This window comes from Ammospiza nelsoni, chromosome 9, assembly GCF_027579445.1.
Source record: "Ammospiza nelsoni isolate bAmmNel1 chromosome 9, bAmmNel1.pri, whole genome shotgun sequence".
NCBI lineage: Eukaryota > Metazoa > Chordata > Aves > Passeriformes > Passerellidae > Ammospiza > Ammospiza nelsoni.
The window spans coordinates 27,352,076-27,376,607 of record NC_080641.1 but is presented as its reverse complement, the minus strand read 5'-3'; the positions used below and the strand labels follow the sequence as shown (position 1 = coordinate 27,376,607).

The window sequence follows — 24,532 nt, the reverse complement described above, 5'->3', positions numbered from 1 at the left end:
TAGGTTGGGAAACTAAGGAACTAATTAGCTGGATACCTAACTAACTAAAGACTGTCTGCCAAGCACTGCCAGGTTCTCTACAGCACCTCTAGGACACAACCAGGTGAAAAAGGAACAAGGACTGGGCAGATAACTGAATGCCACCAAGGGAGAACACAAGTAAATTTAGAAATAAGATAAAAGGAGTCTAAGACATTTTACTGGCATGACATCTTTTCAAATGCAAAAGCTTCACACATCTATCCAGCACCAAAAAATTTCACAGGCAGAACCAAACCAATCTAACATTTCAAGCCTCAGAGAAGAACAGATTATTTTCTGCAAAACAGAGGACACATGCTGTGCACGTGCATAAAATTTAAAACAAAAGGCAGGCTCCTTCCCTTTTCTTGGTGCAGATAGGTAGGTCAAAGAAGTGATTATTGTCAGTGAGTTTTTCATTTCAGCAGAGCAGACATTAGAAGAATAATATCTGTCCCCTTAAGCTTAACAGCAGAATGAAAAACTACTCTCTTTTCCCCTCCTTCACGCTTCCTCCTCTTTATGAGACAACGTGGAGGTGGATTTTCAGGGATATCTATCTCCCACAAAGATTTCTGTTGCCTTCAACCTGTCAAAACTCATGTCTCCTTATCTGATGCTTCAAAGTGAAAATAGCTTATAGAGAGCTATTTTGAGGAGCAACGTTTACGCAATAACTTAAATCTCACAAAATCTAGTTTAAGGATGACTAAATAAAACCAACATGTTTATGAATAGGCAATTTCTCCTTCACTGTGGCAGCTGTACTTATTAGGAAAAAACAAAAAAGCTGAAAGCACTGTTTCCCTCTGCTTTCACACTGTATATAAAGGTTTAATTAGGTTGTGTTTACAGGATATGATTGAAGTCAGTTCTCATGGGAAACACAGAGCTATAGACTTTAATTTTCTGTCATTTCCAGACACACAAAATAAGGAATTTGAAAACTAGAGAGCTAAAGTTGGATAAAGTAGGCACTAAAATAAGCCTCCTGCTGAAGGTGAGCCTTCCTCTTTTCCCAAGAAATAAATATTTAAATCTTTGAGGTAATGAAAGTTACATTAATACTAGAAGTCAGAAAACTTCCCCAGCAGCAGGGGCTGCAACTTCTGCTTTCCAATATTTCAGGAGTTTTGTGCATGCCAGCAAAAACTGAGACTGCTTTAGAATGAAAACACAAAGTTGGAGTAACAAGCAGTGCAAAGAACAAATAAGGATACCCAGTTTTCTTCATAACAGAAAACCACAAAAAAGGTGAGTGAACCCAAAAGTTAATAAATGTAAATACGACCACTTTGAAAAACCCTTTCAAGTCAAGTTCACAGGACACACCGTCTTGAGAGAGGAAAAAAAGAGATCAACATTATCTGTAATGCAGTTAGAATGTGTTTTCAGAAGGAATAGATGCCTTGTGCTGTAGAATATAAAACTATTATCCTTTCCCAAATCCATGGGGATTGAATCCCTGCTCCACAGCTTGTGGTGGATGGCCCTGCCTGAGAGCAGCGTGAAGGGATGAACACACCACGGTTACTCAAGTGGTTAAAGCTGCCTCTGAAGTGCACTGAGAGGAGAGAGCCCCACAGCCTGCAGGATGAAAGATAAAAATGGACTGTGTAGGCCACTGGTTTCCACAACACCTATTGCTTCTTAGGCATTTTATCATCAGAAGTCTTTTTGTGGTATTTTCCAGTTGTTTTGTCTGTATATTCTTAACAGCAGGATCCAGTGTGCTAAAAGTCAGGCTGGGGGATTGCATTTAAAAAGCACTACCCTGCAAAGAGATGAAGAAGGATGATCTCATCTAATTCAACTACATAAAAATTCACTGCAACAATCTTCTGCCCTTTTTACCTAGACAACATTATCCTGAAACACAAAAAGAGATCAAGAAAAATGGGCAGATTGGTGGGCTGAGTGACTGCACAAAGGCAGCTCCTGAAAAAGTCTTTATTAGTTAACTCTACTTTTATCTCTGACATTATCCACACATTCCCACATGTGAGCAACTGCTAAAGATGACAAGTGAAGAGAACTGGGAAAAGATGGAAGGCAGCATCTCTTTAACTTAAAAAGAGTAATGATGCCAAGTTTAGCGCAAGTATTCACAACTTTTCATGCATTTTACTCCACGGAGAAAAGATCTTGTTCAGGTGAAGTCTAGGATTGATCTGAACAAAACAAATGTAGCCTGGGGATCTCCCTGTTGGTCAATAACTTAAAGAATTTGAAGGTTGCATTATTTAAAAAAATAAAAAAAAAAGAGAACAGTTGAGAGATGATATTTAGGAACTACTTCTACAGGTAATAAAGAAGTCTTTTCTTCTACAGAAGACACACTACAAGCACCTAAACAGGTGGATCACATAGAAAGATGTTCTTTGACTGAGCATGTGAGCACTGGATCTTTTTGAGACAGATAAGAGAACAGGCTCCTGGATTTTGCAAGCAGCTTTATAAGGATGTCACACCTCTGCATTTCAGTGCTGGTCTCTTGTTCCCTCTTTCCCCCTGCAGAGGGAAGCAGCTGGGAAAGAACCAGTGCCATTTCTTCAGGGCAGAAATTCTGGGCATTTCAAATAAGGCATGATTAAATAAAAGATGAGTATCCTCAAGGCACACTGGCAGAACACCTCAAGCAAAGCAGAGGTGCTACCAATCTGTCAGTGCACCCTCCATGACTGCATACTTTATAAGTTTTATCATCCAGTTTGATCATTAAGAGTGCTCTGTATGAACAGAACATTGGCAGCTAGAAAATGGTACATTTCTAGCCAAAAAAGTACATATATTTTTCCAAAAGTTACATCTAGGCAATATTCTATACCTAGGAGCATAAAAGGATCATCTGCATTTCTAAAAAAATATCTTGGATTACAGAGACAAAAAAACAATCTCAGCATTTGGCAGTGACATCTCAAAATGCCACTTCCTCTCTCAAAAACAGATGTAAGGCTGCAGTCATATAGGAAGGAAAATGAATACACATTAACTATGTGTATGACACCATCATTAACTATGACACCATCTTTTAAATTATAAAGCCATGGCTCCCAATTAAGGGAAATGTCTGATGTATTTTGTTCATCTGCTTTTCATTAAAGCTGATCAAACAAGACCACTGAGTGAAAAAATACATTTTAAGGAAATTAGTGCTTAATTGAATTCAATGTTGAAAAACAAAAGCTGTTCTCAGCTTTTAAGTAAGTGAAAATATCTTCTCACCAAGTGGGGTAATTCTGAAGTGTGGGCAAATAAATAAGCAAGCTTTGTGCAGTGAACAAGGTCTGGTCTGCATGTGCTTCAGCATTTGTTTACAAGCACAGGCTGCCCTCTGTGAGAGGGATTTTGCTCCTGCAAACATTGCTGCAGTTGGTTGGAGTGACCTATCCATTCTCCTTGGAGGTACAAGGGCCAGCATGAATGCTTGGTAGTGGCAAGGGTGCTTTAGAGTCACACAGCATCACAGGACTGGCAATAAGCAAAATGGAAACCAAATGAGGCACAGTGAGTTGAAAAAATTAAATTACTTCTTTCTAAGCTTTGGAATACCAATAAGGGTGGACATTTTCACACTAAAAACCAGTGAGAGAGCCAGAAGAGGTATCCAAGAGAAGAAGAAGATTAATCATATGACACACTGAATTAATCTCATCCCACCACAAATTATAAACCTGCTCCATGATCAGTCTGCTTCAAATTGGCTCACAGAGGCAAAATTCTCTGCAACCTAATAACCCATATTAACAAGGAAGAAAATAAAATTGGGCTCTTTACATGGTCATGTATATCATTCTTGCATTAGCAGAAGTGTTTTCTACACCAGGATGACACCTGTGCCAGAGGATAATCATTACTTTAGCATGTGAGTCTGCAGGAGCTGCCTCACCCCTAGAGAACTGGTGCCACCACAGTTCCACTGCTCAGCAGGGTCAGGGTTATCAGTGGCAGGACTATGGTTCAAAGGGGCTTAGTACAGAATTTACAATTAGTCTTCACTACATGGCACTGAGGAGGTCCCTGGCTGTGTGCCACTACCCACAGCACTCACCTGCTCCTGTAGATTATTATTGTGCAATTACACTTAGCAGGTCCATATGCAATTACCATGCAGCCTGCACTGAAGTTTAGAACACACGAATAATGACAAATAATCCTGAAAGATCAGCTCTGCCATGACATGATATTCACCATGGGTTTTGTTACTATCCTGGCCTGTTTCACTTCCTACTTTTACAAATGCCCACCCAAGTCCTGAGCTGGGCACGCTGATTCAGCAATTCCAGCTGGCAGAGTTTTTGAATATTGTCCATTAATTTAAAGGTGATATCCACCTTCAGCATCCTCAGATGAATGAAGGCTTCACCTCCTTCAACCCTGCTTGTAAAAACCCTTTTCTTTCACAAGGTGTGTCTAGACTTTCCCTAGACTTTTGTTCACTTGGTCCAGCACTAAAGGCATAGCAAAACTTGAGGCTTTTGCCATGATACAAAGTGTTTGTGGATTTATTGCACATAGCTGTTAGAGATCTGCAGAAAGATTGCCCAGAGAGTTTGTGGAATCTCTGTCCTTGGAGATACATGTCCAAAAGCTATATGGACATGATCCTGGGCAGCCTGCTTGGAAAGGGTTTTGCACAGGATGACCTCCACAGATTCTTTCCAACCTCAGCCATTCTGTAATTCTGTGAAAGATGAAATTCTAGTTGCTTCTGGTTTTATGTATGGAGAAATCAACTACACAAGGAAATAACCTGGACAGTTATCTTTGAACAACCAGTTCTCTGAACCAAAAGTAAAATTATTCAATTATTAATGCAGCAGAAACATTTTCAGCACTATTAAAAAATCGTGCTGGGGAGCAACTCCATTTAAGGTTTTGACTTTATCTATTCTGAAGCATTGCCAGAAAAGTTATTAAAAGTGGTTATAACCACATCCTTATGATATTGCAGCAAAATTCTGAGAAGAAACTTCACTAAAGGAAACCTATGCCCTATGCAGTTAGTTTGAGACACTTGCTGATCATGTTTTCATAGAGTTATTGTGAAAATACAAAAGCAGAGCATACCAACCACTTTGCAATCCAAAAGCTCAGCAATGTGAGAAAAAATCCTTTGTGATCAGATGAGGTGAGTTAAATGCTGATTAAAAGTTTCAAACACATGTAACAAAGCAACTACAAGTAATGATTCTTAGATCTGAAAGCACATATAGAAATGCAATAAATGTGTCCAACAACGTAAAAAATTCCACAAGCAATCCAAAGCTCACCTGAGGCTGCGAGACCGAGGCCTCAAGGCTGGAGAATGGCGCCCTTCCTCATCAGTGATGCTCTCAGTACTGAAATGCTTTGTCAGGAAATGAAGTTCATCTGCCGTGGGCTGAAAGGGCAGCTGGTGCAGCTTCTCCTGAGATGAGCATGATGACTGAGTACAGAAAAAAATACAGAAAAGAAATGCACTAAACGCATGCATAGGGGTCAGCTAATGAATGGAAGAGGAACGGATTCTGCCAGACACTGCGCACTCCAGCGGAAAAGAAAGCTATTTATCAGACCAGGTGCCTCTTTTTATTGCCCTCATCGGGCTAAACCAACCCTTACATTCAATGACAGAGCTGGTCAGATCAGGAAAACTTTGGGAGAGGGCTAGGGAACCATTGCATCTGATTCTGGAACCAGCACATCTGATCATGCAGATAATTTACTATCAGGAGACAGAAAGGGAGGCATGTGAGTACCAGCACTACTCAGGAAAGGACAAGGAGGTTCCTGGAGTGGTGAGCAACTTTCTTTCCTTTTCCCTCATATTCTCTTAGCTCAGGAGCTTCATGGCATGCAAAATGCTATGGAGCTGTGTAGACCTCAGATTTTTTTGGTTATTGGCTCTCACAGGAAATTGCTATTGTAAATGGTCAGGATTTTATTTCTCCTTTTCATTACCCATCAGGCTTCTTCTCTAACCAGGGTAGCAACAATATATAAAGTATCTGACTGGTAAGACTAACAAAGTTTCTCATCAGTGAACTAAACATTTTATTCTTCTGCAAATAAGTTGATGCATTTATATGACACGTTCTGTGATAATAACAGACATGAAACTGTGTTAATTTGTGAACCTCATAAAACCTGAGATTAAAAGAAGTACTTGTGGAAATATTAGTGGAAAATACTAATAACATCAAAGTTAGACATTCCAGGAGAAAAAGCTGAAGGTCAAGTAACAAATGTATTTTTTGTGTGTGATTCTTCAATGCCCCTTTCCATTTTAGAGAAGAAAATAAATTACGTAAGGACAAATTAAAAATTCTCTTTAAAAACAAAGGGGAAAATAAAAAAAGAAGTGCTGAATAATCAGAGTAGCACTGAACAACACCAGTGGGCCTTATTAAAAACATCACCCTGACCTAAGTTCCACAGCTCCTTGTTATCTGATGAAATTAATTATGTACACTGTTCCAGCAGGAAAACTTTTCCTTTTGCTACAACAACCTTCACTTAGACTGGAAGCACTACATCCTAGTACCAGAAGTATTGGTAGGAGGGAGTTATACATGATATAACACATATGACCAAAGATTTAACTCACCTAGCATGGGAAAGAAAGCATATCTCTCTTTACTTATATAGCTAGATCACTTGGATTGACATTTTCTGAGGGGAAAAACCCAATCAGCCAGCAAATCTGAGATGAACAAGTCACATAGAATGTTCAAATGGTGTAGTTATTCCAAGTATTGTAAAAAACAGAAAAACTGGTAATATAAGAACATATCAGCCTAAAGATCCTATTTTTGACAAAAATTTAATTGGCTCCAGATCCACTCCCACTGCACTGCACAGAGGCATTTTACAGAAAAGGAAGTATTAAAGACAATTAAAAACCTGCCTTAACAGATACCCAGGTTCTGGTATTGCAAATGCATGTCTGATTCAAAACAAATTAGTTTAGCACATAGTTACTTGAATTAGAAAGAAAAAAAATCAAAACTTATAATCTAGAAAAATAATTAAAAACTTTATGTTTCCCAACAGCACAATCACTGGGGAAGTAGTGCTAGTCAGCCCATGGACAGCACAGCAAAATCCTCCCTCCACTTCCTCTCCTTAAAAGCAATCAGATCACAAAGTTTAGAATTCCAGAGAATAATTAATGAAGGCCCTGAAGATAAAGACCATGGACATTCTCTGCCAAGGGCTTCTCTAGCAGTATTAAGGCATATGACCTTTCAATGAAAAAGCATGAAAGCAAAGTGAAACACTTCTGAAGTATTGATTTGCGGGTAATCACATCCCACTACTCAATATTTGCAGCAGACTAATACAAATATCCCCCTGGTGTCTTAATTACAGATGCAGAATTAGCCAACTATTCGCCAGTAAAAAACAAAAAATCAATCTATGTTACTGTTGATTGTAAACTCACTCTGCATCTAGAAAATGAAGAGCAGATTAACTGTTTAAAAATAATTGTATACTGGCCCATCTAACTGATTCACCTAACTAGAAAGGTCTTCTTCAGCTTTTTCAGTGTTGGTCTGATGCTACATCTGGTCTTCATGATTTGTAAGAAAAGGGAAAATGTGGTTTGGTTTTGATTGAAGTATCATCCCTCATTTGGAAGCAAAATGTAAAGCAGAATCTACAGGTCCTCACTCACTGACCTAGGACTAGGTAAATGCCTTGGGCTGTTCAGTAGGTTGGTACAGGTGATCTCTGGTCACAGAGATGGGGGTCAGCTCTTGCTCTCATACAAAAACTCAACCAGCAGGACACAGAATGGACTGGGACCTTCTTGATATTTCATTTTCCACTGGCACATCCACCAGAGCAAAGGTCTACGGGCTTCCTTTTCTTGCTTGAGAGAGAAACAACCAGAGGACTGATTATATGAAATGGAAACCCAAACTTCTGTTAAATTCCTGTCTGCAGCACTAATTCATTGTGTCCTTTTGACAAGCCCCTTCACTGCCTCTTACTTCAGTTTCCAAGTCTATGCAGCAATAACACTGCTTATCAACTTTAGAGGTGTTATTCAGATCAATTCAAATTAATTCTAATCTGTGAAATACTGAGATAATAGGATTGGCTTAGAAATGTAATACCAGGTTTAATAGCTCCAACAATTGCATCACTGCTTACTAAACAGCCCATTTCAAAGTCTTTCTACTACTGAACCAGCAAAAGGTCTAGAGATGAGGAACTTAGTCACTTAGGGGAAAAAAATAAAAGCCTTGGAATTACATGTTTCAACCAATTTCTTGAATGAAGCTGAATTCAGGTCTAACTACAACTATCACTTTATGCTTCTCATTACACTTCCCTGTTACTGACACTTGAAAAATTACCATTTGAACAGATGCTTTCTATGTGACATGTCTATCTCAGATTTGTTGAATTGTTTGTTTGCTTTTTTCATTGGAAAACATTAATCAAAATGGTCTATCTATTTCTGGGAACATGAAGAGAGACAAATATGATGACTGAGTACAGAAAAAAATACAGAACTTTAGAAAGTTCTCAGCTTTCTCATGCCAGAAAGCCAAGAGCTTTCTATAAGTGGCCTTGATGTCCCAATTTCAAAGTAAGAACTGATGCTTCCAACAGATTTTTGGTGTTGTTACATTTTCTTTCTCCACAGGCATCCACTTTAAGTCTGGTCAAACTACAAACTATTTAAAAACTACAGTTTGGCCTCCAAAAGTGTCATCTTCACAAGCAAACTGGAAGCAGTCACAGTGACTACCCATGACCAAGCTATTATTGGACGCCATCCATGGAAAGTAACTGTGCTTGCTCCATGCTCCCATAGCTTGAAGAGGACTTAGACAAGGATTATGCAAATAAAGATTTAACCTAAGACTATAAAGGCCAAAGCAGAGCCTCTTCTTAACAGCTGCTCTTAAGTGCTTGAATGTATAATAATGTGTGGCAGTGCAACCAGGGACATCTTTTTCCTGTACATTTTTCTGTGCTCCTGGCCACATATCTGTATGCACATTGAAATCAGGTCACCTGCCTTCCAAGGAGACAAAAGCACCCCAAACTCAACAAGAAAACAAATGTCTTGAACCTCAGAAAGTAACAAATGGTAGAAATTGTGTGAACTAGAGTTTGCAAGAATGTGTCTGAAGAAATGAAGTTATAGAGATAAGATTAACATTGCAGAATCAAATTTTAATCATATCAATTTATACTGAAAGGAAACTTTTGACCCCAATTTCTTCTTTTTCTATATAGATTGAATTTAACACTCACCCCCAAAAAACCTTATAAATTTGTGTTTGAGAGGCACTAGAAAGTTTATGGATGAACTTAGAACAGTTCACAAGGAAAACAACGATACAGTGTAAGATTTGCATAACGTGTAGTAATGAGCCCTAATTAACGAAGGTGTTACAATTATTAGGAGCACACTCTAAATAATTAATACAAAACCAAATGATCAGTATTATGGAAAGAGGCAGTGATTTGTTACCACACAGTTGAAGACACCATAAGACACATACAAAAGCATGTTACATTAAGTCTGTACTTTATAGTTCCAATATTTCTATCTTTGTCTTTATAAGGTTCTAATGGGGATAACCACAACGCTGAGCTGACTTAAACTAAAAATAAGATTCATTTTAGGAAGCATGTCAGAGTTACAAGGGTTAACATGGTGCTACCAGCTTGGTGGTATTATTCACAGAATTCAAGCACACTGCAGCCAACCTTTCTAATGATGGTGTAAGAACTGGAAAGCTTCATTAGGAGGTTCAAATTACTGGGGCTGAATAACAGATGTGGCTTATCAATTTCTCTTTCTGCTAGCCTAGTAGAAGAGGTTTTCAGACTAAGTACTTGAAAGCAGACAATTTCATTCCCCAGTTATAAAAAGCTGAGAGCTGGAAGGTATTTGTGCACTATCTCTGAGTCTTGCCACTTTGGAGACTTTGTGCCTCTCAAATGATCACTTGAGCCAAGTGCTGCACTGGGATTTCACCAATGCTGAAGGCAAAGTGCAAGATGATAGGAGCTGGGAAATGGAGGAAAAAAGCAGCAGAACCAGTAATTAAAATAATTTTAAAAATAATTAGTATATTAAATAATGTTAGCAAAACAATGAAGAAAGATCCAGTATTTTAGTAGAGACTCAGAAGCTGATTTGTTAGGGTGTGTTTGTAGAAACTGAATTGCTTGGAAAAGTCAGTGTCACTTACTGAAACTGTTGAACTGGGAGTGTTTGTGCCATATCCAGACGAAGGAAGGGAGGCCAAGGACCAGCGGCGTCCGTCCGTTCTGGGGAAAACACGAGAGAAATCACAGTCAGGAACACAGTGTGGCTAATTCTGGAGAGAAATAGGTAAGCTTCTCCTCTGTATCTCCTAACCTCACGCTTTTATTAATGCCTTGAGTTATTCAGATAAATCAGGTATCCTATTTACAGCCACACTTGTGGAAAAGCAATTAGAGTAAGTTTTGAAAGCAATACTAGGCGACCTCAGAAAAGCTAAAGCAAAGGGGCACCAGAATCCTGCATTAAGTAGATGCTTTGTACTTGTACAAAACTTGGAGTTCCTAAAACAGACAAATACAAATAGCTCCTTGCAAACTTCTTCGAAAAAGACACTCATGCTTATCATACTTATGCAGCTCATTGTCTTCCAAATGAAGATTCAGATTGAGGACAAAAAAAAAATTACATTAGATCAAGAATCAACTGAAAGCAGATTAATTTGTTTACCTACTCAGAGGCCATCCTTTTCCAGCATATTTCCTGGCATAGCTGGAAAATTAAACCCAGCAGATAGGAACAGAGCCAAGGGGCCCACTCCAAATACACGAATAAATCACAGAAATCTCACCTAGGGTCCTTTCTCCTCCAGTCACTATAACATCAGCAGTTACTTCCCTATTGTAGCCAAATAAACATGTTCCTTGTTCCTTGATTATCTTGATTCCTCAGGGAAAACATCCAAAACATTGTGGTGACACTGCAGAAAGGTCTTGTTTTGCCAGTGTCAAAACTGAGGAACCAAGGAACTACACAAGAGCTTTGAGAAGAATCAGCGCTGTCCTCCCTGAAATCCTCTTCTTCCCTCAAACCCAGTCTCAGTGAGGATGGAAACCGAACTACATTCAGCTCAGTCTCACAGCACTTTTTCTAGCTCTGATCTAGTTTCCCACATGATGTCCTTAAAATGGACAACCATGTCCTGTTGCACAGTGGGATGGATGTTAAAAGTCTCCTCCTCACGTCAGTTTCCATTTGCTTGGGTTTTTTCTTGCAGCACATTATCAGTAACTGGTCATAACATGAAGCTGAATTAGAACAGCTCTAACTCACTTTGGAGAGACATGGGAGGTTTTGGTACACACAGATACAGTGCATTTATGCAAGTGCATTATAAAATAGAGTATTTGGTACAGGTCTGAAATAGTGATTATAAAAACCTCAACTGTTATCTTCACAGTAATATTTCTCATCCACTATCCATACCCATGAAGCCTCCAGATAAAGGTGCCTTTATCTGTGCCCACCAAGACAAAAACCCCTGTTTACAGTTTTTCCAGCTCTAGTTCCTTTTATTTTCAGGCACTGATGCACACCTCTCTTTGTCATCTATCTTAGAATGAGAGGGAAATAAACTCACTGTTCCACATCACTGAAAGAATATTATGTCAATAGGGTTTTAAAAAGACTCATGCTTCATGCATTAAAAAAATAATAAGTCTGTAATGCAGATTTTTATTGCATGCCTATGGTACAGCTAAACCCCATTTAGCCACAGGTGATGTTTTCTCTGGCAAGACAATTAAATGTAAAAGAACAATCTCAAAATCGTTTCAAGCGAAATGGAATTCCTTTCTTAACCCTGAAAAACAACAACTATCCACATTACAAAGTTGTAGCATGCTGTGGTAAGGGATTGAACGCCTAACTTCAATAATCTTCATTGAGTTTCTTGTAACATACAGGGGCTCAGGGGAAATATTTATGTCAATGATTCAACCTCACTTTGGATCCTCAGTCCCAGAGCAAAACATTCTGTTTCTTGCTGCACAAGTTATTCATTTCTTGCAAAAGAAAAGCTTGATTTTTTAAAAAAACTGAATTACCTAAATGGTGCATTGAAATAACTTTAGAATTTTCATTTTTACCAAGTTAAAAGAAAATATCTTTCTCAATTAGAAATTCCAGCACAGCCCTTCATGCTTAGGCTGTTTTCTGCTGATGCAATCCAGGCAAGCAATGTGCTAAGAGTCAGGACAAACACATCAGCTCTACTCTAGCAGAAAGAAGTGGGACAAGAGTGAAAATCTTCCAAATCAAGGGAGAGGAAAAGACCTTTAAAGCAAATTCTTCCTACATTTATGCAAAGCATTTCAAAGTACTTTATTGTTTTGTTAATAAACATACTTTTAGCGAGACAACATGCAATATTACTTCAGGATAAGACACTTGGAATGACAACTTTAGGTTTTTTTATTTATTACAGATGCATTGCTAACCCAACAAAGACATGCAAACAACAAATTTTGCCTCTAAAATGATATTTTAATTAGTTAATTATGGGGATGTTTTTATGGCAGCTAAATGCTATTTCACGAAGAAGCAGATCAATTTCAAACAAGGAGTTAGAAAAACAACACATCTTCTCCAGAGCGCTACCTGTTTATTGCTTTAAGCCAAAATATCAAGATTTTCTGTTTCTACTACAAAGACTAGAAGCTGAATGCCTAAATGGGGTTGTTACAGCATGAACTTGTTAGGGACACAAGCTTTACACACACACACAAACAGCACAATGGGATCCACATTACCTGTCTGCTCTGTGTCCATGGCTGTGTGGAAAAAATTGTACAATAATTATGAGAGAGGGAGCAGTAAATGATGCATGTGATTTCCGAAAAAAAAAACCCTTCATTTTCTGTTACTGGTATTCCTGCAATATCAGTTTTAGTGAGTATGAGCAGAATTAACCATACATTCCTGCCCATAGTGTTGTGGCTGTGACACAATCATTGAAAGGGTATCTAGCAAGGGATTTATGGTTAATCACAAGTCAGACTAAGGACAACCTTGCAGGAAATTGTAGTGGCTTTACAATAACACAAACTTTCCAAACAAGTTTCCTATCCCATCTCAAGAAAGAACACATCATAGGACTATAAAGAAAGAATGGCATTCACAAATTATGTCCAAACAGGATAATAAATGAACAAATTACACTGCTAAAAAAGGCAGAAAATCAGCAACAAGTAATTCCTGTGATGGCAAAGGCAGGAAATCAGGCAAGGGCCTGATCTCTTAAGCCCCATGCAATGCCAATGAAAAGGGTACTGTGAAATATCCATTTCTCTGGCACCACACTTGTAATTCCTTAATTCCATCATATAGAAGTTATTCTGATACCAGTATGGGGTAATCCAGCATGTATCTGTTGTTACTGCTGGCATAGCTATTCAGGCTGTAATGCAAGCAGAAAATAGAAACAGGTTTCTAAAACAAGCAGTGCTTAAGTGTTCTTTTCCCTGGCAGGAAAAGTATAGAGAGGAACATGAATACTATAAAATGAACCACGGCACTCAACAGGACAGGCTTAACCTTTATTCACCTATTTCTTTAAAAATTAGATTTTAAAAGTGGAAAAGTATGAAAGAGCACTCTTCAGAGTTTTAGAAAGCCATATTGAAGGATCAAGTTGAAACATGATGTTGAAAAATTACATTGAGGTTTGACAATAACTGCTGTTTCTGCTGCAACTTTTCTACTGTTTTCCAGGATCCAGAACTCCTGTGAGATACTTCAGATACTGTGAAAAATGGTAAAATTTCAGCTGATTTCAACAGAGCTTATTGAATACATCCAGATCAGGCTTTAAAACCAAATGTGGATGAGTCCATTTGAGTTGTTTAAGCTGCAGGTAAAGCACTAATTTTCCCTCTGAGGCAACAGGAAAATACATATCCCGTCTCTTGCATTTCATGTGCTATTAAAAAGCATTTTCTTACATAAACTAGAAGACCAAAGTCTGCTTCACACAGAATTCAAGGACACCAGGTCTTCTAGCAAATCACCTCAATGGAGAAATGCTCCAGGATTTTCCTGCCATTCGGATAAAGAGTGTACTTTATTCCATCAAATCCTAACCCTTTATTCTTCTCTGAAGTTTTGAGACTTATCATTTTTTCTAACTAGTCCTCAAGCTAAAGCTGTCTTTCTCAGAGAACTTACTTCCTCTCAGGATGATCACACATTTCTTATTCTCAGATCATTTATACACAGACTGGGTTTTTTTTCAACTAAGGCAGAGTTTAATAAATCCAAAATACCTTCCTCACACTTTAATCTAATAACCCACCTCCTATGCACAAGCACTGCTTGGGAGCTCTCTAATTTCCCTGTTCTTTCTTTCTCACAAAATTTAACTTTCTGTATCATTATCCATTTCTGCCTACCTGCTGGGACTCAACATTCAAATCACCATTTTTCTGCTTTTCCCAGCTGTCTCTATTCTCTCATTCCTGTTCCTCACACTAAATCCACCGCTGTGGGATCAGATTTCCTCCCAGCAGTTTGACACACAGCATGAGCAGCACCTGTCCAGCCCTGCTGCAGGACAAATGACAGCTCCACACTGGGGTCTCTCAGTGCTGCTCCTGTAGAGGTTCTCTTAGACTTGCAATTTCAATTATCAGCTATTTTCCTCATTGAGTAGTAATGTTCTCTTGACATCAATGCCCAAGACAGCAGAGAAAAGTCAGGAGTCACTACCAGTGAGAAGGCAGGTAATGAAGACACAGGGTGGTGCACACCTAAATTAAGGTATTTTTATACCTTTGTGCAGACACAGCAAAGAAGATCAGTACATTTTCAATACACCTCAGTGAGAGCAACATCTAGGACTACAACTAAGTTACAATTACCCTAATCATGACTGGCTTTAATGTCACTTTGACTAAATAATGTGTCATATCACATGCCCTACATGTCGTTCTTCTGGGAGAACACTGCCTCTTCCTCAGGCAGCATTAACTGCTTCATTTACTTTATCTTTTTCTAGGTCTGAAAAGCCCCTAATACATTCTGGTGCTGCCAAGATGAAAGCCATAAGGAGTAAAATAAAACAAAATGGAGACATCAAAGAAAGTAAAGCACAATCAAAATGTTCTAACCCATAGGCCATCTGTAAATAAAATGCACAGACTATTTGCTTGCCAGTCCAAAGAGAACAGATCTTGCCTTACCTTCGGGCAGGAACAAAGGAAAAATGAGCAGGTGCATTTGGAGAGAAGTTCCTGGGACTGTCCAAGGGGCTGCTACCTGTTTAAGAAAGCAAAAATTAACAGTTCAAAACCATTTTGTTCACATTTGAAACAAATGGAGTAAGTTTTCAGTGTTCTGAAAGACTTTGAACTGCACATTGTAGTCACAAATAATTGGAAATATGGAGCTTTGAGTCTTTGAGTTTTGAGCATTAGCTTGCTAAAGAAATGTTCTGACGCAGATTTACCACTATTTTTCCTCCTTTAAAAATAATTTAAAGGGTATGTTTCATTTCTCACTTTCAGGTAAGTAATGTACCACCCATAGAAAAGAGAGTCTTTTATTATTTTGCAGTAATTTCTATCTACAAGCTTTTCCTAACACTTGTCAATGAAAAACCTGATTTAGAAGAGACACATGACAGTTTCAGGAAAAATAAACAGTAAGTAAACATTTCTTCCCAATGTATGCTAAGGTTGAATGCAAAATGCACTGAGAAAAAAAAAAGGGATATACCGTGAAAACTGCACATAATAAAATTACTATCTATATGTAAGATGATTGGGCTAAAACCTATCAGCATTCACACTAACTACCACTTCTCTGAAATAGTATTTTACCATGAAAATGAAACTACTGGTGAAACTATACAGACAAGAAGAAAAAACAGTTAATTTTTGGTGTGTTTTTTTTTTTCTCTAGGCTTTGTCATATGGTGTGCAATCATGGTGAGTGGTTTATTGCAACGTATTTTATTTCAAAGTAAAAAGCAACCATCATGCAGAAAGCCCTTCTGAACGCCAGGATCATTTACAAACTAACTACAGAAGTATTTCAAAGACATGGATGAATTTAGAAGCTCCACATCAGTGAGTGTGCATTCTATTGGGCATGAAGTGGTTTGCTCTGTCCCATCATTAATACAGGCACAGAAGAGAAACTATCCATAGTAAATGTGTCAACAGCAATTTCTTTGTGCAAACACAACAATATAGCACTAAAATAAGACCAGGAAAATGAAATAGATTCTGGAAAAGCAATACACTGCAAGGTACATCAGAAATGGTTTTAAATTTAGATCCCATATAAAATGGTTTTATTTTAAAAGCCATGTTGAAAAGTCAAACCTCAAGCATGAGCCATCTGCAAAGGACTTGTCTCCGTTCCAGAAGCTCAAGTTCCCCGGCTTGCCCCTCAGGGCAGCAGTGATCCTGAGGTTACAGTCCCATCCAGCAACCTACTGAAGCTTGTAATTAAGCTTATAATTAAGTCACAATAATTTCAATCCAAGTTATCCACACACCTTTGCTGTTCCACTGAGCAGGAGCAGAATATAAGCACAGTGCTCAGCTGAAGGCAACATTCCCTCCCACTTCAGCCTCACAAAAGGGGCACAAAAGTCTGCAGCAGCATCTCTGCACAGCTTCTGTGGGCAAGGTGTGCACACCTGGCACGTGTGTCGGGGCAGGGAGGGAGGAGGAGGAGAGGGGGAACAGGCTGGCACCTCCTGGGGTATGAGGATGGCCACAGTGCAGCACAGGCCAGCAAACTCCATCTGGTCTGCAAGCCTGCAAGGGGAAAAGTAGCAGCTGGTTGAGATTAAACCAGCCCAGGCTGATGGAACATGTGTCATGGGGTGATGAGAGAACTGGAGAGGTAAGTGAATTCCAGACCACTTCACAATCTGCTTCATCAAGAGCAAACTAAATTAAAAACAAAGAGTTTGAGCAACAGGTTTGTTTTCCTTTGCCTTGGTTTCCTTTCATATTGTTAGCCAAGACTAACAACAAGTTCACAGTTGAATACAAAACAATTCAAGTCCTCATCCAAAACTGGGCATTGTTTAACTCATTCCCAGTATATCCCAAGTGCAGAGGGGAGAGAGTGATCAGAGGCCCATAGCTAAATAACTTCTGTTGTTTCATTTATTAAGCTTGTACTCATTTTAATTCTTATGGTCACAGTGGAAAACCAGAACCATTTTGCTGCTTTTGAACCTCAAGAAGATGGAGAGGTCTGACAGTTCCAGTCTGGGAGGCACTGCAAGCTTTCAAGGAGATCGAGAAGTCCAAGTGAAGAACTGAGTCATGCATGACAACTCATGTCCTGGCAGCAGCACACACCTTAGGGTCAGGGTCACCAAACACTTGGTAGCAGAAAGCTGAAGGAGCATTTTAGGATGCTGCAGGAGTGAGGCCTTTCCATGGTGATGCAGATGAGCTGACAAAGCAAGGAAGGCTGCCAGCTTTGCTGGAAACCTTGGTCTTTGCCTTCTCATTTTTCAAACTTTACTGGCAATGAACACTACCGTGTCAAGATGATAGTTTTGATCAAAAACCTCATTGCCCAATGTTGTTATAAACATGCAATGAACTGTCATTGCCTTTTTATATCTTCATCAATCTTTGAACTTACTGGGCTATGATCAAAATGGAATTTCAGAATAACTGAGCAAATTGGGTAATGACAGTTTTTAAATTTTGAAATTAAGTATGTGGGTGTTCAAACTGTTCTGAGCCTGCACTGTGTGGTACAGAGATACTACTAATTTTTAAGCAACTACTTTTTCAGATGTATACGGCATATTTCCTTTCAGACACTGGAATTTTAATTAGATCCCCTGTGATTTGCTTCTAGTTTTAAAATGAAAAGCAATTAGTTTTTCTACTCAATTCAAGTCTGGGTGAAGCTTTTAAAACAACAACAGGGAGAAGGGGAATTTCTACTTTCCCTAAAATTTCCCAGCACTGCTGCATCTGCTGTAGATGGAGGTATTTTAACAAGGCAATGGCCTTGTTCACCAAGGCTGATTGAAACCCCATTTATTCTGCAGCAAAGGTAGATTCCCCTGTTGCTCCAGGGTTATAGTTGGCTACTACTGAACCTGAAATACCTGTCCCAAGGGAGGCTGTTACACAGAATGATTGCCCATTAGGTAAATCAACACAGCAACACCAATGCCAATAATTCAGGCAGGAATCTTCACATCTTCCGGACACAGGAAGAAGGATGGAGCCAAAGCATCTGTAAATCCACTACCTTCAAAACATGAAACCAGACCTTACAGGCAATGACAGTCTCAGCTATCCCCTACAAACATGAATGACATTCATCAGACAGGCCATGAACTCCAAAATTCACATCAGAACCATGCTGTAAAACCTGCTTCTAAAAATCAATAAATAAACACAAAAGCTAAGTTTCTGTGGTCTTCTATGCAGGATATTCAAATTATTTGCTGAATATTAAAGCAGGCAGCTAAAGATAATGTGCATGCTACAGAATTAGATGCCTTCCAGCGCACACAAATTTCAAAATTATGGCCATAGTTAAAGCACCCTGTGTACCACAAGTCTCATAAACAATGAATGCCATGGTGCTCTCAGACCAGCCAAGGATCACAGCAAGATGTGCTGATGAACTTCAGCTTTGATAACCAGGGCAGGATCTAGGGTGGGATGTTACATACTCTGCACACTCTAAAAATAATAAATAAATAGGCACCTCAGCAATAGCCATTATTCTGCCAGAAGGTGGAACTGAACTTGCAGTAATAGCAGAATCATTTAATTCACAGTGCTGCCTGTGAGCAGCTCCCTCCATGTGCCATTACAGATGGGAGCAGGGCAAAGGTCCCAGCAGGGACAGGTGCCCCCACTGGAAGCCAGAGAGCAACCTGGGTAACTTAGAGCTGTGGAAAGTAAATTTCAAAATAGCCAGAGTTTCAATTTCCCAGCTGTAATTACTGATCTCTTTACTACTAAATTACAATGTAACTTTGATTTTAAGAATTTTGATTTAAAATATAATCTATGGCAATTTAGTTATGATCCTTACGGTGTAACGTCTTTGTAATTTTCAGATTTTAAAAAATGGATTCAAAGAAATAGAAAAAAAATGAGTACACATGTGTACCTCTTTACTTCCCTCTCTCATTTCAAAACAAAAAGGATTTAGAATAAAGGCAAAATTTTCAAATTTGCATTCCTAAAAATGGCCACTACAAGTATGGGAGACTAAACCAGCAGAGTGACCTCCCCACGAGCTGTAGCTCTTTATGCCAAAGTATCAGCTCATTCTGGAAATGCTGTTTCACACAGTCTGAAAACTGAACTAGCACACTTAAGTGCTCTTGATTCAGAAATTATTTCATGGGTTCAAAATATTTGGATGAACTTTTTTCTCAAATGTTCAGAGCTCTTTAAGTAACACTTTTCTTCTAAATTTTCTACGACATGAAGTTGCCTGGCATCTTGTTGGGACGCTGTTTGGACAGTAAGTGCCTTTGCCTGGACCAGTGCTCATGAGGAGCCAGGTTTGCCTGACAGAAAGAACTCTCCTAGACCTCACCCACTGACTTTTACATCATGTACAGCAGAGTAACCCCTGACAATACTGCCATTTATTTATTTTGTGTATTTAGTGATTTGTATTTTAGTGTATTTGTTTTAGTATTTTAGGAATTTATTTTAGTATGGTGTCTGAACAGAAACATTTAGAAAGCCTCTCTGGTTTCTCTGCATGCTTGCTGTTCCTTTGATTTGTAGCAGAGGCTCAGAATGGGCATTAAGAAGACAAGAGAAAAGTTCAAGACAAAAGAGGCCGGGGAGAGGCCCCAGCATTTCTTAGTAACTCATCACTGCGTGTGCCTGAACAAACAGACTGACAGATTCTGTTCAAATACTAAACAAATATCACAGCCTGTTCTCAAATTCACTCCTCATATATGATATTTCTTAAGAAAATATTTGTGACTCTACTCTAAATTTCATCTACTTTTGTCTCTTGAATAAATTATTTTTTTCCCAGGGAAGACTCCTAAATATAGTACTGGCAGAGAACCCAAATTAAATAAATTTATCTTCCTTTGCAGTACTGGCTACTCTTGCAGGTAGCAAAGGATGCCCTTTCAATTAATAATTTTAAATCCCATATGCAACAGTAGGGAAAAAAAGGAAATAGTTGAAAATTACTGCTAAAGTGAGGTGGCACACCACTGAGTAGTTACTCTTCCTTTCAGAAGACACTCACATACTTTTAATAAATTATAAGCTTATAAAGCCTGAAACAGCACCAAAACCACCAGAAAAAAATTTAAATTTTTAAGTAGAGGAGAAAAGCAAATCAAAAGAAAATACAATATACATGTTTCTATTATGAACATTTCTGCATTTGCTTTCTGACCAATGATCATGTCAATATCTTGTTGCAATCTCCGAGGTATTTATTTTTCTCTGTTAAAAGGCTTATAGAGCTAATTTAGAATTTAGTGAAACCAACTACCTATATATGTATATGAATTCAAAGCAAAAAGCACAATGTAGCTAAATGGTGAAACTCTACCAAGAAAAATGCCTTTTTTAAACTAAATTTTACAAAATTATTGCCACCATAACCACACAACAGCAACAAGGGAGTTTGAAGTGGAAGGAGATGGTCCTGTACACATTTTTGACCCTGCACTTTCTATCAAATTCTGAAGCAGAAAACGGTTTTAATATACCATCTGTAAGATTTTGTTAACATTTTAATTTGAAAATCATGGGTCATTTTAGAATAACAATGTACTTAAAGCATCTTCCTAGCTTTCCATGACTGGATCTTTTATAGCATCCCAAGAAAATGTGGTAGATTTTTACGAAAACTTAAGAGTGAATGAGGCTTTTATGGGCATCCCTGAACAATAACTTCAGCCTTCCTTTTCCTTTCAACAGGCTGGATATCACCTTTTGGGATGCAAAGCTCTGCAAACAGAAGCAGATGGCTCCTTCTAGCTGAGCTCCCATCAGTTTGCTGTTCTTTCTCAGCACTGCCTCAGTTTCAGTCTCCAGAAAGCATTTACAGAACATACTGCCATGTAGGAGGAAGGCAGTGTGACTACAATGAAAACAACATTCCCTGTCTCACACGCAGCACTGACGCGTTTGCAGAGAGGCTGCACTGTGGGTGATGTGCCACAAACCTTCCAGCTGTTTCCTGCTACTGACTGGTGCCCATCAGGGACCTACCTGGAGCCCAGTCATCCTCTCTGGCATTTTGAAACAGCAAAACCAAAATTGTCACACACCATCTACCTCCCTCAGCAATAAAAACAAGGGAACATGCTGTTCAGGCAAGCTGTTGAATCTGCATGCGTGACCCCTTCTGAAGAATTATTCCCTCTTTTTCTGTTGGAAGAACATCTCCACACACTTCACTTCAATGACTAACAAGCCCCTGCCCATGTGCTCTGAAATGAGCATTTCCCAGCTGCTACCATGGTAAAATTGGGAGCAGTGTCAAAAAGAAATAGAACTCCCAAACACCTCATGCTGCTATGAGGAGCAGACAGAGACCGTAAGATGGCACACTGCACAGCTGCCAGGCTGCCAGAGGCACATGGAAACAGGCAGGATGTTCCTCCTCATGAGAACTGCAGTTAAATCACTGGCACAAATTAACCATGCTCAGAGACTCAGAACAAGAGATTTACTGAAATGTATTTATCTAATTTTATTTGGCTTCGTTTTCCATCTCAGGCTCTTTTGCAGGATGTAAGAGGATTGAATCCCCCAGGAAGAGTGGAGGGTGGATATGGAAAGTGCAGAACATAAAACATGTATTTTAAAATTATAAGGACCCTCTTACAAGTCAGAGAAGGTGAAAAACGACAGACAGAGTAATTTCCATAGGGCATACTTTGATGCTGAGTTTCACTGCAGTGAGTGACTGCTGGTGCTTCCCAGGTGGAGCAGTCCTAGGGAGTTACCTGTGTGTCCATGAAGAGGGGAATGTGGCCGTGGGAGAGTTGGAGATGTGCTGGATGTTACAATCAAACTCTTCCTGTTGCTTGTCCGACAGCTGAAAGAAATAAAAGAAAAATAAACCAACCATTAGGCACGGTCAGATGGACAACAGCACCTCGAGGCAGGTCCTGCAGAATCTCTCAGTATTTAGGGTGGGATTTTCTCATACTCTTGACCTCAGTAGTGATCCTGCAAAGATGGAAATGTACAGGGAAGAAAGGTACTTTGTCAGCAGCAAGTGTTTCAACACTCTGGAAGCATTTGTTGCATAGGCTGCTAGAGATAGCTCGTAATTTATTCCTGTTTCACAGAATATGTGCTACTCATGCTTTACAACTCACACAAAAAACAATGTAATATAGCCCAGAGTGCTGTGGATACTCTTACCAATACCCAACATAGCAAATAAATCCGTTAAAATTATTGGCTTGGTTATAAGAAACTAGAGCATATTCCTTAGGGCGGAGTTAAAATTACAGAGCAAAGTGTTAACACAACCCAGCAGATGAGTGGGATTACTACTCAAACTTAAAGCCTGGGATTCAAAACTCTTTGTGAACACATGCGGCAATACCGATGGAAAACTCTGCAAAGCAAGTTTCACACACGCCTCCACCACATCAACTCCACTCATTGCCCTGACTTTGCTCCAGCAAGGAAAGTGACACTTCTTATGGGACAGTTCAGATTTATTTTTTCCCTGTTGGGAAAGCCGAGCCAAGAGAAGAGAAGGATGTGTTCCTCCATTTGCTTCCCAGCTCATGACTGCTGGTAGCAAACATTTAGCTCTGAAGATGACAAAAGGAATCACAGTGGGTGAGGGAAACATTTTTAAATCATGAGATCTGCGAAGAAGAGCAGTTAGATAGTTAAATCCCTTTGTGATTGCCACTTCTCCTGCTGTTTAAACAGAAGAAATGAAATTGCCAGCAAAATCTTAGAACTGACCCAGCACCACAGCTACATACATCCATTCTCTGTGCCTCCAGCTTGCTTCCCCCATGGCACAAACATTCCTGCTCACTTCAGCAGTTCCCAAAACAGGTCCCTAGAATCCCACTGGGGCTGATGGGGGTGGGAGAACAGCCAGGAGCAGGGAAAGCTGAGCAAAGGCTGAGGAAGGAGCTCTCTGGCCCCGCTCCAGGGGTGCCCTGTGAAGCTCCACACTGGGTTCCCCAGGCACAGGAAAAGCCTCTTTGCTTGCAGACCCCAAATGCTGACGCCTGCCAGGTCCTTGGTGCACTGACTGATCTGCTGGAGCTGCCCAACAATAAACACACTCGGCCTGCCAAGAGCTACAATTTAATGCAAAAGTATTTTGCTGCCACAGGATACAGTGCATCTGACTATTATTATTTGTAAGCTTATTTTATTGCTGTTCTATAGGAAACTAGAGAACTTGATGCAGAAAAAAATACAACTGAACTGCCAACTATAATAAACAGTAATAAAGTTGAAGCACCATTAACTGCTATTCAGGCTCTTTAGTGTACTTAAAGCATTCCTCAGAATTATCCAACTGATTCCATACAATCTCCATTTACATTCATGTATTATTCAACAACAGTCCATCCAAAAACTGATTGCCATTGTGCACATCTCATGGAAAAACTAACAGCCTGATTTTAAGAAGCTTAAAATCCCAGTTCACAGATATTTTAAACATGTTTTCAGTTACACTATTCCAGTAACTGCTGAAAAAACCCCAGAATATTCAATTCCAACATTAATACCAGATAATCATTGTTTACATTAGCACAAAATCTTTCTTGAATCGTGAAATTCCTGAATATTCTAGTGTAATATATATTACTATGTAAGAAATAAAAAAAATCCTGGGTATTTTAGTATCAAATATAGTGTAAGAATTTAAGATCTTGCTCAATAAAAACCACTAGTACAGTGAGAAAACAGAGCTCCATTCTCTACAATTTTATCTCTTTGCTAAAGAGAGTTCCTAAAGCACACTTTACCACAGCAATGTCTGGAGCTGACTATGGAAACTTGGTATATTTAAACCACAGCATAACAGGGGAAGTGAACTGTCCCAAACTCAGAGCCTCAGAGCTTTTTAACTGCTTGCCTGCATTTTCCCAATTGAATAGAGTTTTATAAACCCATTTTCTTTGCTGTCTTTGCCAATATAAGGAGCCAAAAGAGAAAGGGTTAAGGGGATGGAGAGCAAGCACAGCTGAGACCCCTTAAAATAGGTCAGGTTTACACAAATGTACCCAGAGGAGGGAAGGCTTGGAGTGAAAGCCTAGCCCAAGTTTGGAATAAAACATTATTCTCTTTGCACCCTTATCATTGGATAACTTTTAATTTTCCTGGATCTCTCATGTGCAAAAGAGAAACACCACTTGGGTCTGTTTAGCCATTGCTATGACTTATGTGTGTTGGCAATAAGGCAAAACTTAAACACAGAGACTAAAAACACAACACCCAACTTCTCAAATTCATGTTCTATGTT

The 24,532-nt window shown here is 39.1% G+C and overlaps 1 protein-coding gene across 1 annotated transcript in view; it reads right to left on the bottom strand.

Moving 5' to 3' along the window:
• The window catches only part of MAST2 (microtubule associated serine/threonine kinase 2), a 187,152-nt gene that overhangs the window by 43,553 nt on the left and 119,067 nt on the right, over positions 1–24,532 (bottom strand). Inside the window, exons 5-9 of the mRNA XM_059477731.1 lie at positions 22,026–22,117; positions 15,259–15,334; positions 12,832–12,852; positions 10,227–10,305; positions 5,295–5,449 (exon numbers count right to left, since the gene is read on the bottom strand). Coding sequence (XP_059333714.1) covers positions 5,295–5,449; positions 10,227–10,305; positions 12,832–12,852; positions 15,259–15,334; positions 22,026–22,117 — 423 coding nt within the window. The remainder of the gene's footprint in view (positions 1–5,294; positions 5,450–10,226; positions 10,306–12,831; positions 12,853–15,258; positions 15,335–22,025; positions 22,118–24,532) is intronic.